The 13,996-nt window shown below is 44.9% G+C and overlaps 1 protein-coding gene across 1 annotated transcript in view; it reads left to right on the forward strand.

Annotated features, from left to right (window-relative positions):
* The window catches only part of LMNTD1 (lamin tail domain containing 1), a 299,068-nt gene that overhangs the window by 68,091 nt on the left and 216,981 nt on the right, over window positions 1-13,996 (forward strand). Inside the window, exons 4-5 of the mRNA XM_037915372.2 lie at window positions 4,210-4,303; window positions 13,572-13,757. Of these exons, the coding sequence (XP_037771300.1) occupies window positions 4,210-4,303; window positions 13,572-13,757 (280 nt within the window). The remainder of the gene's footprint in view (window positions 1-4,209; window positions 4,304-13,571; window positions 13,758-13,996) is intronic.

Raw genomic sequence — 13,996 nt, forward strand, 5'->3', positions numbered from 1 at the left:
AGCCCTAAGGTTGTCATTTAGCCTAGTTAATAAAACACATGGGATGAGAACCATTGTCCAAAACTCTTGCCGAGGTCTGAGCTGGAGCAACGACAGCCTTAACGTGGAGGCTCTCCATTGTCATTTTAAAAATAAATTTAAAATTCTCTGATTTAACTTTTGGTTTTCTTGAACATTTATTTTAAACATAGATTTTTTTAAAAAGCTAAAAGCCCATCATGGTCCTCCCTAACCTGGAAAAATACTTCGCAACAACCACGTAACCAGCCGGCCCTAATGTAACTTAGAACTCCTTGAAGCTGTGTGTCTGTTGACGTTGCTTTTTGTAACGGGTGTAGTTTCTTTTCTGACACTGGTCTGTATGCATCTGTAGCATCCACATACACCTTTACATCATCTTTGAGCTCACAGGTAGTTGAGTGAGATACTGACTCCATGGTAGAGCATCTGCTGCTACCAGATTTTTCCCAGGAACATAATGAGCAACTGGGTTAAATTGCATTAACCTGATCAAAAGATGTTGGCATCTCAGCGTGGCTTGACCAAGGTCTTTTTCAGTGAAGAGGGTTACAAGAGGTTTATGGTCTCTTATCAGTGCAAAAGAATCCAGCCCACACAGATATATGTAAAAGTTCTCACATGCCAGTAGGTTTGCCAGGCACTCCTTTTCACTCACTGTGTACATTTTTCTGCTTCTGTGAGTGTTCAGAGCAAAATTCAACTTCCACTCAGATCCACGTTGTTGCCATAATATACCACCTAGGCCATAGCTGCTTGCATCTGTACTCATCCTTGTGGACTTGTTCATATCACAGTATTTGGGAACTGCAGCTCTTCAGATAATTTCTTTTACCTTTTTTGAAGTCAATTCCTTGATTTAGCACCCATGGTCATGATGCGTTGGACTTGAATAGTTCATTTAGTTGTTTTTGTTGCTGTAGAAAGGTCTTGTTGGTATTGTCTGAGGTAATTTACTAACCTAGGCCACTTATCAGTTCTGGTACATACGTTGATGCGTTCAGTTCTTGAATTGCTTTTACTTTGTCAGGGTTAGGACTTTGTTTTTTGTCCACCCCAAAAACCTCAATTTAGGGTAGACAGAAAACTCACTTTTCCTTGTTTAGCTTCAGTCCAGGCTGACTGAACTCCTGAAGGATGGGACCTGCCAAAAGAACAGATCAGAAAAAAAAATGTCGTCCTACAGAAGATGTCAGTTTTTATTATTATTGAAAAACAGATATCCTGAAAAGTTAAAATGTTTCAGTTGTGGCCAAAAACTGCTGAAAACTGAAAACAATTCAGCCAAAAACTGGGGGCAGGAAAGAAGAATAATTTTTGTCAAAAGTTTTCAGTTATCCAACATAGAAATCAAAATATTTTGAGGAAAACAGACCTTTTTCGTGATAACTTACATTTAGTTAAAGCCCCACAAAGTTTCAACAGAAAATTTTCAACCAACTCTAATTGCTAATTTTATTTGTCAGTAAAATGCCATGTGCATCTAAATCACTTCCTGAACTATCTTAAACAATCATCCTCTTTCTCTGTGTTAAATATCACATATATGACACAGCCTTCCACAGTCTTTATTAAGACAAACCTTCCAATTAAGTCATGAAACATCTTGGGCCAAATTCAAGGAAGTCAGTAGACATGTACAATTTACACACAGGCTGGATTTGTCTCGACAGCTTAATTTGGTGCATAAATATTACTTAACTGAGCCTGTAACAATAGTTTTATGGATATGAGTACAAGAAATGTTAAAAAACTAACAGAACATTTTATTAGTTATTTCTAGTCATAATATGTAACTTGTTCCTGGATGCATTTTGACTCCCTCACATTACATACAAAAAGCAGAGCTAGAGTCTAATGGCTGAGGACCTGACCCCACTGGGTTCCATCTGAACTAAGGAACTATACTTAAACTGGGTTTAGATATATGTAAGGAACCAGATGTAGCAGGTGTGGTCTGGTGGTCATAGCTGGGCTGGTGTCTACAAGTCAAGGATGGCCACAAAGTGGTAGTCAGTGAGCAGGGATTGGGTAATCGCTAGAGCCAGCATCGATCAACACAGGTCAGAGTCAGGGTATGGCCAGAGACTGGAGATCAGAGACAGCTACCAGGCTGGAATCAGGAGGCCAGAGTCAGGATGGGGACAGAGACGAGATTAGAAAACAAGATGAGGTCTGGAGTCACAGCAGGCCAGAAGTCTTTGTGATTCCCAGATAACTTCCTTAGTTACCCTCCAGGGTTAAATATTGTGATTGGCCAATCAGAAGGCCACAGGCTGCTGTCACTCTGGACCCTTTGGGCAGTACTTCCAGTGGTGTCTGATCTCCACAGTGCTCCCTGGGGCTCTCCCAGGCTCTTCAACTCTGGGTTCTAGACTCATACATGGGTTCTAGACCAATGTTTTTCAAACCATGGGTCGTGACCCAGTACCGGGTCACCTTGTTCTGGTCAGCACCGTCGACCTGGACGTTAAAAGTCCCATCAGCAGTGCTACCCAGTTAAGGCAGACTAGTGCCTACTTTTTCCAACGCCACGCTGTGCCCTGGAAGTGGCCAGCAGCAGGTCTGGCTTCTAGGTAGGTGGGCCACGGGGTTCTGTGCGCTGCCCCCACCCCAAGCCCTGTGAACCGGCCAATGGGAACTGCGGGGGGCGGGCAGTGCCTGCGGGCGTGAGCCTCCTCCTAGGAGCCGGACCTGCTGCTGGCCGCTTCTGGGGGGCAGTGCAATCCACGGTGTACCCCGGCTGTGCCGCTGACTGGGAGCTGCCGGAGGTAAGTCCATGCCCCAACCCCGTGCCCAATCCCCTGCACCAGCCCTGAAACCCCCCAAACCTGGAACCCCTTCCTGCACCCCAACCCCCTCGTCCTCAGCCCCACTCCAGAGCCTGCACCCCCTAGCCCAGAGCCCTGACCCCCTCCTGCACCCCAAACTCCTGCCCCAGCCCAGAGCCGCCTCCCACATCCTGAACCCCTCACCCCCAGCTCCGTTGGGTCGTGGGCATCAACAATTTTCTTCAACTGGATCCCCAGAAAAAAAGTTTGAAAACCACTGGTCTAGACTTATCCTTTCAGCATGATTCAGTCTAAATTGGTTCCTAACATGGGCTCCCAATTCTGCAAATAAAAGTAGTCTCATTAACTAGTGCTTGGCCGGGAAGTAGAAAGCCTCGTCTACACGAGGGCTGTTTGCCCTAATAAATAAATAAATAAACAAACCCCACCATTGCTGACAGCAGAGAGAAAGGGAAAACATGAATCAGGAGAATATTTAAAACTATTCAGGGAGAATAAGCCAGTAATTTAAGAATGCCCTGACTACCCCATTACCAAAGCAAGCACTTTTCACATGCTTATTATAAAACAAAGATGGGATCCCAAAGACTTACTTGCAACTTCTGGTTGCTCTCTCTCTCTCTCTGTCTCTGCATATTGAAGAAGCTTCAGCCAAATTGCAAAGTAATTGTCCCTTTTTCAATAAGCAGCTTTTTTCTAACATTTATGCTATTTATATGTCTCCATTTATCGTAAAACTACTACTCTTTTCCAAAGCAAATTCATCACTAAAAGCTGTGAGATCCGTTTATAGTCCAGGCACTTCAGGCCAGACGCATTGGGAAAAGCCCTGACCCCACGAAAGACAGTGAAAAGGATCCTGTTGATTTCAACAGAGCCAGGATACCACCGTAGTTGCACTACGGCTCCTTTGTATTAGCCAGGCTGGCAAAAAGGCAAGTAGGACAGGCATAATCTCTACCCTCAGTGAATTACTTCGGCACAAAGGGCCTGCATGTCAGGTGCAGTGCTGGCCTTCATGCCTCTCCAGAATAGTCTTTTGCTTCCCCCAGGACAGGTGGTCTAGGTGGAGGCAGGCCAGAGGGAGCAGGGCTAGGGTGCAGACTTGTCTTGGTGATTGCGTCCCCTAGCAATGTCCCATGTGGCCTTTGTAACAGGACCCAGTTAAGGCTGTGCAAGCCATAGTCAGCCCCACGGATCACACCAGCTGTCTGTAACCTCTGAACAGGGGAGGCAGAGGAATGTGTCTGGCTCTTCATCCTCCTGTGGATCATCCCCCACCGCAGTCTCCCCAGTGGATGTGCTAATAGTTCGTGTTTCATAACCACTTTGATTTGGACTGATACCTTGTGAAAGAACAACAGCAACAGATCTTTCTCTTTATCCTGGACTACTTTAGGTATGAAGAGGAATTTTCCCAGCGACTGAAATTACAGGACCAGATACTGCAACTCAAACACCAGCTGGAGCATCAAAAAGAAAATTGTTTACAGGTGAGGCTAATAACCCTGCTCCTAAATGGTGCTTTTGAAGCCTATTCAGCGTCTCCTAATCAGACTGCTAAAGTGCCTGCAGAATTGTCCTTCCTCCAGCAATGGATTAACATGGGCTGCTCTTTACTCGAGCATGCTTGGGAAGCTGGTGTCTGTGAATGTTTATAGGGCCAGGTCTCCATAATTCCAAAGATGATGGAAGTTCACCACTGCCCAAAAGCTTGTTTGCATATAGAGCCAGCTTCAGGATTTTCCCACCAACCCTGCCATGTGAGTCAGCTGGATCTCTGCATTACTGAAAGCCCTAGCAAGTAGTGTTTGTGCTCTTTAGTGCCTTCTTCCTTGTCTATCACAGTAGCTTAACTACACTGATGTCCATATCATCTCTATGTATATATTTTCTTTTCATCTTCTTGCTTTGGCCAGGAAGGATGGTCTTTGGTTAGAGTTAGAAACCCGGATCATATTCCTGGCTCTGTCTCAGTTTTCCTGGCCCTGATTCTTCACTACCTCACACCTTGTGTGGTCATTTCTAGGAGAGCAAAGGTGGGCATAAAATGCTGCTACTGGTTTAAGTGATTGGAGAATTTGATTGTGGTCGTGTTTTGCTCTCCTGCTGCCATGATTACACCAAGTGAAAGGGGAATCAAATCCTCTGTGTGAAGGTAGGCAAATCACTTCCTGTTGTGCTGAAGTGTGAGTTGCTGTGAGGAAGCAGAGGATTGAAATCTCCATTCTAATGTATTGACTTTCCTCCCTGTACTCCAGCACGCTGATTTAAACCACAGCATGGTTACTGTGAAATGTCAGCTGAGACAGGCAGTAGGTGGGAATTGCTAGGGAAGTGGAGAAGATAAGTGACATCTCTTAGCCCTGGTCTACGCGGGGGGGGGGGGTGTCAATCTAATTTACGCAACTTCAGCTACGTGAATAACGTAGCTGAAGTCGACGTACTTAGATCGACTTACCGTGGTGTCTTCACTGCTGTGAGTCGACTGCTGCCACTCCCCTGTCGACTCTGCCTGTGCCTCTCGCGGTGCTGGAGTACAGGAGTTGACGGGAGAGCGCTTTGGGGGTCGATTTATCGCATCTAGAGTAGATGCGATAAATTGATTCCCCGCTGGATCAATTGCTGCCCGCCGATCCGGAGGGTAGTGAAGACATACCTTTAGGAGTGTTGTGTGTGTGTTTTTTGTTTTTTTTTAAACAAAGCATAGATTAGCCAATAGGGGCTGATTAGCTGACGCCAAAAGGAGGTTGAGGTGAGGCCCATAAAATGCCAGCAGCTGCAAAAGGCAATTCATGTCACACATTCTGAGCAAAAAATGTGGATCTTATTGGGGTAAGCAGTCATAAAGTTTAAGGCTAGAAGGGACCACCAGATTATCCAGTCTGATCTCCTGTGTATCCCAAGCCACTAAACCCCGCCCAGTTACCCCTGTATTAAGATCAGTAAAATGGATTAGACTATAGTAGTACAGCTTTCAGAAGACTAAACTATTGTGTGTCACAGGCAGAGAACAGAAGGGACCAAGAAGCACTAATTCCTGGGGCCTCTGCAATGGCAGGGAACTGATTTGGTGAGAGATACCTAGGTGATTCATTAGTATGCCTCTCCTGGCTGCAGGTGTCTGGGTTTGCTATTTTTATTTTTTGAAACGGAAGTATGAACTTTCTCTTTCCGGCTTGTTTGTTATACTAACTAAACAATAAAAGGGAAGCCCCATAGCTTTCTCTGGCTTGTAGGCATCAAGGGGGCAACCAACATCTTCCCCACCCATGAAGATAAGACACTGATTCATGTGTGTTATGTGTTGGAAATACTCCTTTGCTCAGACAAGGAGCAGCAGTAAGAAGTCCTTTATGTAACGCTGCAACTACCTTGCTGATCTAGACCAGTGCTTCTCAAATGCGGCCACCAGGGGCTTTTCATGTGGCCACAGCCTCCTGGATGGTGAATACGGGGGGAGCATAAAGCAATGGCCCCTCCCCAGGGGTGGGGCTCTGCCCCCCTTTGGAGCCACAAACACTAGAGAAGCAGGCAGCTGTTGTGAGTTCCCCACCTTCCTGAGGGCAGTGGGGCTCAGGCTTCTGGCTTCAGCCTTGGGGAGGCAGGTGGTGGCTGCAGGGTTTCAGAGTCTGGACACAGGACCATGGGCTCTGGCCCCGAGCCCCAGTCATGCGGCAGTGGGTGCCGTCCCCAGGCTTACCACCCCCCATTGCTCCTTGTCCCCGCTGTGTCCTCTGGCCCCGGGCTTCAGCTACGCGGCTGCAGAGGTCCAGTCCCTGGGCTCTGGCCCCAGGCTCACTAATACCCCATCGCCTGTGGACCTCACTGCCTCTCCTGGCCCCTCATCCACTCACCCCATTGCAGCTGGCTCCCACTGCTTCCCTACCTACCTCCCCATCCAGGGCTCAATTTTTAACCTGGCTTGCCAGGGCTGAATAAGTCTGTTGTGAAAAGTGATATTTGTATGTTTGTTAATATCACTTTTCGCAGCCTCCCAGCTAGCTAGCAAGTCTGCTACTGTGAAAAGTGGTATTAAAAAACATTCAAATATCACTTTTCACAGACGCAGATTTAGTAACTAGCAAGTCTTTATATTAAAAAAAAAAAAGCAACCAAAAAGCAAAAGAAACAATTACAAAAGAAGACAAGAACATGCAAAGCACATTATTTGTTTCTATTCTGTTTAGGTCCAGTAAAGAATAGAGACAACTGTACATTATTTTTATTATTGAGTCTGCAAAAAAACAAACAAACAAAAAAACAGACATAAATAAATTACAAGGATTTGGACATGTATATGTGCATATTAATTAACTTTAGGAAAAACAAATAAAGTATTTTAGGAAAAATTGTCAGAGCGGCCACCAGCAAGAGTTGGTGGTCACACTTTGAGGCCAGCAAAATATGTGTTGTGAGAACCCCATGTCAACTGGGAGAGGTGTTTGATTGGAATCCCTCTGAGCGCAGACAAAAGAGAGGCAGCATTGCCCAGTGGTTAAGGTGCCAGCCTAGGACTCTGTCGAGCTGAGTTAATTTCTCTCTTCCACCACAGACTGTCTGTGTGACCTTAGTCTGAGAGTGACAAAGGAACTTAAAGGCACCTAGAAAATCCCTGGAACAATGGGATCTATAAACCCTGTGTTAGGTGCCTAGGCGCCTATATAATGCATTCTGGGGGGAGAGGTGCCTCAGAGTACATCTACACTGCAAACCCCTACCAACACTGAATCTCAGAGTGTGGGTCAGCTGACTCAGACTTACACTATGGGGCTGGGTCTCAGAGTCTGAATGACAGCCCAAGCTCAAATATCTACCCTGCTATTTTTAGTCTCATAGCATGAGTCTGCAAGCTGGGCAGGAAGCTGTCTAGACTAGTCCATGGGAGATGCTGACAAGAGGGTTTGTCCTAAACCCTGCCCCTTGCCCAGAGTTTGGTGACTAAGTCTGGGCTACAGGGAGCAGCCTATCTCTGCTTCACATAGCTGGAAATCCTCTCCTGGAGTTATGTGGCTTAGGTGCTTAAGATGTTTCTTGTAAGCAAGAGGTGGCCTCCCTTATAACCTTTCACCCATTGGTTAGAGCAGAGGCTCTCAAACTGGGAATTGTGCCCCCGTGGGGTGGGGCATGGAATGTATTCTGAGTATGTGTGAGAAGCTTTGGGCGGGGGGAAACTTACTGCCCACAGTCAGAGCTGGGCGCCCAGCCAGGAGCGGCCACTCTCCGCTCTGCCTTCATACCGGGCCACCCTTACTTCTGCACTGCTGCTGGTGGCAGCACTGCCTACAAAGCTGGGCCCTATGGCCAGCAGCTGCCGCTCGTGCTCTGCCTTCAAAGCTGGGCGACTGGAGATTGGCAGCTGCTGGCCAGGCACCCAGAGGGGGGTTACCAGATGTCTGGGTTTTCCCAGACATAGCGGAGATGGGTTATCCCCCTTGGGGTGCAGTCTGGGAGCTGTAGGAACTGCTGTGCTTCTCTAAGACACCCACCTGTGTTGGGGACACAGCCAGCCTCACCCAGGCCCTGTTATCACCCAACACGACTGCAGGTGCCGCCATGCACCCAAACTGGGCTACCTGAGTGCAAACAGCAGACCCCAACCAGTTTCCTAGCTCCCCAAGCATGCACCTCCCTCTGGAATAGAAAGCCAAAATTATATCATCTTGAACTACACAAGGATCTGCACAGCGTAAACACAATATGTCTGCCTCTCCCTCAAGGTAGAGAAGAATATGCACACTTGTAGTAACCAAGCTGAGATTTTTCCTGAAACACTTCATTTAAAGGCACGCTGGTTTAGGATAAAATATAAAACAAGTTTATTAACTATGAAAAGATAGACTTTAAGTGATTGTAAGTGATAGCAAATGGATCAAAGCAGATTACCTACTAAATAAACAACACCGCAAACTAAGCCTACGATACTAGAAAGATGGGATATGAGTTAGCAAATTCTTCCCCTGGCTGATGATACAAGCAGGATTTCAGATTCTTAAGCTTTGCAGCTTGGGATCATCTCCCCTGTTCCAAGTCTTTTTCTTTTGGAGCGTCTCTCAGGTGTTGAGTTGTGGGAGAGTGCAGAATAACAGATGATGTCACTCCCTGCCTGATCTAGCTTTGGCATATGGTGGGAACCCTTTGTTCCAAAAACAGTTCCCAGCCCAGTTTGTGGAAAAATACAGGTACCCAAAATGGAGTCCAGAGTCATGTGGGCTGGTCACATGGCCTTGCAGAGTCATAGCAGCCATTATCCATAGGCTGTCAGGAGCATTCTCAGGATAGCTCGCTAGGTATGGGATAAGCTTCTCCTAAGGCCTATTGTTTTCCCTAATGGCCCATTACCCTGAATGGGCCCTTTGCAACCAGCTATTTAAACTGGAAGCATCTTGCCTAGTGGGTGTCACTACATGTGAAATACAGATACATAGTCAATATTCGTAACTTCAGATACAAAAATGTTACGTGCATACAAATAGGATAATCAGATTCAGCAAATCATAACTTTTCCAATGAAACCTTACACGACCCATCTTGTACAAAATGCATCATAATTATGCCATAATCATATCAATAATATCTCTATGAAAAATATGGGGTGCAATGTCACAATAGCCTCTTTCTTGATTCTCTGACTTCTGTGCAGGCAGATCTTTCAAATACCAGGCAATGTCTTGGATTTTTGCAGAGCAGTTGTTGAAGCTCAGAAAGAGTCCCGATTTGTCCCTCTGTGTATCTGTAGGTGATTGGTCCATTCCCTGGCACCTGCAGCTGTCAGATCCCTGCCCCCCACCCAGGCCTCGGCTCCTAGCTCTGGCTGGGGGGTCCCATAAGGAGGTACTGACTGATGAATGGTGCTGCATCTTGGGCTTGCACCAGCCAACAAGCCACTGTGATAGGGAGCAATGCTGTCCCCTCACTCCAGTGAGTACCCCCCCATACACAGGGTACCCCCTCAAGTACACACACATCCCTCCAGCACCCCTAACTATACCTCCCTCCAGCTCTCTTCTGCCCTCCCTATATCTCCCCGCCCTCCCTCCCCGCACACTTCTGCTACTGTCCTCTTTTTGGGAACCTGAAATATGGTAACCCTGGGCATGAGCTACTACAGATGCAAGGAACAGGGGTGGCATCAAATAAGTCTGAGAACCCCTGGGTTAGAGCACACAATTGGATGTTGGAGAGGTGGTTCAACTCCCTCATCTGCCTGCTGAGGAGAAGGGGGTTGAGCAGGGATTCCCTACCTCTCAGGTGAAAGGACTTAATGGACCATGGAACTGTTCCACAATGGCACATTCTGTGGTCTTATTGTAAGCCTGGCAATGATAAGCTCCATGCAACAACGTGCTTAACACCAGAATTTATTCAATAGATATATAGTTGATGTGGATGATCTATAGAACCAAAAAGCAGGCACAAGAGCAACAGCTTGTACTCCTCTTGGAAACCAGCTGGAAACAGCACCACCCTTTCTCTTTCATATATTGCCAAGATTGTATTGCTGTACTGTACTCTGTTCTAAATACCAGTACCCTCTAGTGTGCATCCAAGCAAAGGCTCCACCAATTTACACACTGTTACTATATTTTCTCTTCTCCTGTATTATTTATACAAGAGTCTTCAATTGTTATGTAATGCAGCTTGTCTGCTATTGCATTGACTCCCACTACATTGGCATGAATACTGTACTGAGCAGGGGAATATTCGTTTTAGCATCGCTGCAGAGTGAAGGAGGGGCTCTAATTTCTGAAAGGTAGAAATTCAAGTGGATCTTAATGCTGCCACCATAATGAGCGGTTAGATAAAACGTCATTGCTCTCCCTCATGCATGATGGGCTCCCCCGGTGCAGGTGCATTGTGGGGGAAGTGGATTCAGAAAAGCCTTATCTCACCAAGCCTTGGACATCTGAGCAGGAACTGGCCAAAATACAGCTCTTGTGCTTCTTTGAGCATTAAGATGATGGCCCAGTTAGCATGGTTAGCGCATTCCATCTTTCCACAGGGAGCATGCCATTCAGGTGCATGACACTGGCTGAGCCCTGGTTCTCCTGTGTACCATCTATCCTAATCATGCAAACACCGCCCCCCCCCAAAAAAGACTGGAGATAAACATCCTCCATGTGTTCTCCCTGAGTTATTCTGTTTGTAGTAGGATAGGTGTTTCTCCATGAATGGCTAGATTTTTGCCTTCTCATATTCTGAAGGTGCAATTTGGACCCAAGGAAGTATTCAGAGTGGTGGTGGGAGGAGGGCGGATCACTGAGTGAGATTTTAAAATGTAAATGAAAGGGTGGAATTGTCCAGTTGTCTGTCAGCCGCAATAACTTTTCAGCCCTGGGGACCATTTGGAGATCTGATTTGATCCAGGCGTACAAACCATGGTTGATTTAGACAAGCCAGCAGATGTATTTGAGGAACAAGCATAAGCCACACATACCCAGTGATAGAAGGGTATCACAGAAAACTATTGCCCTGGGGATTGAACAGTGGCTGACAGTGGGGATTAGATGCACTGGCCTTGGGCATTGTTGCCCAATGGAGGGAAATTTAGAAGTTAAGGAGCAACAGGTCTCACCTTAGCTAAGAGTGGTAGCCTTTCTGTATACAGTGTGGTAGAACCCCTTAAAGAATAGAAAGGAACAAAAAAGCAGCTCTCTTTTGCCTAGCTGGCTGGTTGCCAGAGGAGCCCTTGGCACCTGCTGCAGGTTGACAGTCTTGGCCAGTTTGTAGTTGGCTGAACCAAGTGTTTTTGGGTTTTCTTGTTTTCTCTGCCTTCTGATTAGTTAGTTTTCTTGGCTGTTCCACTGCTTATATAAACATTTCCTTCCCTAGTTCCCGTGCCTTTGTTATTTCCCCTGGTGAGTTGATGCTGTGACTATTGAATGATGATTTTTCTTTTCATCTCATTTGCAAGCATGCAACGAGGTGAATTAACATGTAGGGGGAAGGATCGGGTGGGGAAGAAACTTAAAAAAGTAAGAACATTGCCTCAGGCTTTAAAAGGAAAATCGTTCTTGATTTTGCTAAACTTCTCTCTTGAGTCTGATTATTTCTGGATGAATAAGAGATGGACCTGAACTAAAACTCTGAATCCAAACACCCCATACTGAATGCATACATGTGTGTGTGAGAGAGGGGGATGATAGGGGTCAGATCTGAATCCAAATTTCCCAGATGGACTCTATCTTTATAATGGGAGAGCCCAAAACCTTACATCTGAACTTTGGGGGAGGTTTTTGGATGCAGATTCAAATGTCACAGTTCAGGTCCATCTGAAGTATTAGCTGAGGTCACTTCTAGATTTGCTAGTTTGTCCTCCCATTCCTTGCTCCTGCTTTTTTCTTGTAAAGCAGCTCTTGATGAGATGAACACATCGAAAACAGAACTGTTTGATCTAACCATCCAGCAACACATGTGCATTGCAAGAACTTTGTGAATCTCATCAGTCATGGACTTCGAACCAATATTTGCCCTCTTTTTAACACTGGCCTCGAACCCACCATTTTCCATGCCCCTGGGATTAGCTGCTGACACTGTGCATGCAGAGAACTTAAGCTCTTTGAGACTCTGCTAGTACTTCTCATCGCTCTGGAGTGTGATTCCATTTGAAGCATAAGTTATGACCTACAATTCAGTTTCATCTCTTTGAGGATGATAGAGCAGTATTCCTTCAACCCAACCCTACTGAATGTAATATTCATGTCAGTTGTGTCTGATATGTACAGTAATAAAGGATAAAACCTTTTTCCGTAGAATAGAATCTAAATCCTGCTGCATCTTGGGCTAAGAAGTGTTGCTTAAGGTGTGTTTTCAAATAAAACAGTAATAACAGAAGCTTGATATTAAAGGGTGTTAATTCTTAGAGTATTACCACTTTGTCATTGCACAAACAAAAATGATATTGTAAAAAATGACATCCACAAGTTATTTCAGAAACCCGACCTATTCTATGCTATTTTTTTTTTTGGTGGCTTAGACCCCAGACTTCCTCTTTGGTGCTTTTTTTTTTCTCACTTATTAACAAAATGGACTGTGGAAATGAGACTGTGAGCTGTGCTATAATTTGCAGCACTACGAACAGTGCAGATTAAGCTGATGGTGTGATATGTGATATCATCCCTCCATTATTTTCCCAAAGCATCAAGTTAATAAGACTAATGCAGAATGGCATGTGTGTTGCGGCAGCCATCACTTCTTCTGAATGTAATGACTCTAGGACAGCAGGCAGAAGATGTGGATATAGTAAGAAATAAGCATTTTAATTAGATGTTAGTGATTGTGCTTTTCATTAGTAGTGGTTAAAGTGTATCATTAACTTTTACAGCTACTTACTTAAAAGGTAAGATGTGTCTGTATAAAAAAGATAAAGTGACTTATATGTATGTATTTCCTCTGTGGGAACTGCGAAATAGGTTGTGGTTGAAAAGTTTAGGGTTTTTTTTCTGTTCTCTGAAATTGGCACAAGTGAAACAGAAAAGTCCAAGGAAACATGCATTTTTCTACACTGGCTTTTTTAACAATTCATCATGGAATCAGGGAAAATAAGTCTGTTATAAGTTACTCCCTTAAAAGTACTTGGCAATTAACTAGCAGTATTATCAAAATTCATTTACTGGCTTATTTTCAATATCTTGTATCTTTTAAGGACACAAATGATTTCTTTTTCACTGTAAAGAAATGCTCTTACGGTTTTTTAAGTCTAATTTTTGTGACCTCTCCCCTGAGAGAATCCAATTCATTCTTCTTCTAAAACAATGATAGGAATCCAAACAGATGAGACAGAGGCTTGCGTGGTCAGAAGTTCTCATACTCCAACTAGAAGGAAAACTCCATGAATTGAGCAATGGGGACTCAGATTCAATGGCAAAAGTTCAGAAAATTCGAGATGCCAATGAAGCAGAGGTGAAACAAATCCAAGAGGAAACTGCAACAGCCTACCATCGAAATGTAAGCCTATAATATAGAACATGTGTTCCCTCTTTCATTTGTCTACTTTACAAGAGTTAATATACAGTATTTGCAAGGTTCACAAGGGGGCTTTTCTCCCTCTAGGCTACTAGCTACAGTTACAGCTTATCCAAAAAGTTAGACTTTTCCCCTAACTGAAAAGAGTTTAATAACATAGCCTTAAAAAAAGAGAAGGAACAAACTAATGAGCATTCTGCTTAAACAAACATAACAATACA

Source organism: Chelonia mydas, chromosome 1 (assembly GCF_015237465.2).
Source record: "Chelonia mydas isolate rCheMyd1 chromosome 1, rCheMyd1.pri.v2, whole genome shotgun sequence".
In the NCBI taxonomy this organism is placed as follows: domain Eukaryota; kingdom Metazoa; phylum Chordata; order Testudines; family Cheloniidae; genus Chelonia; species Chelonia mydas.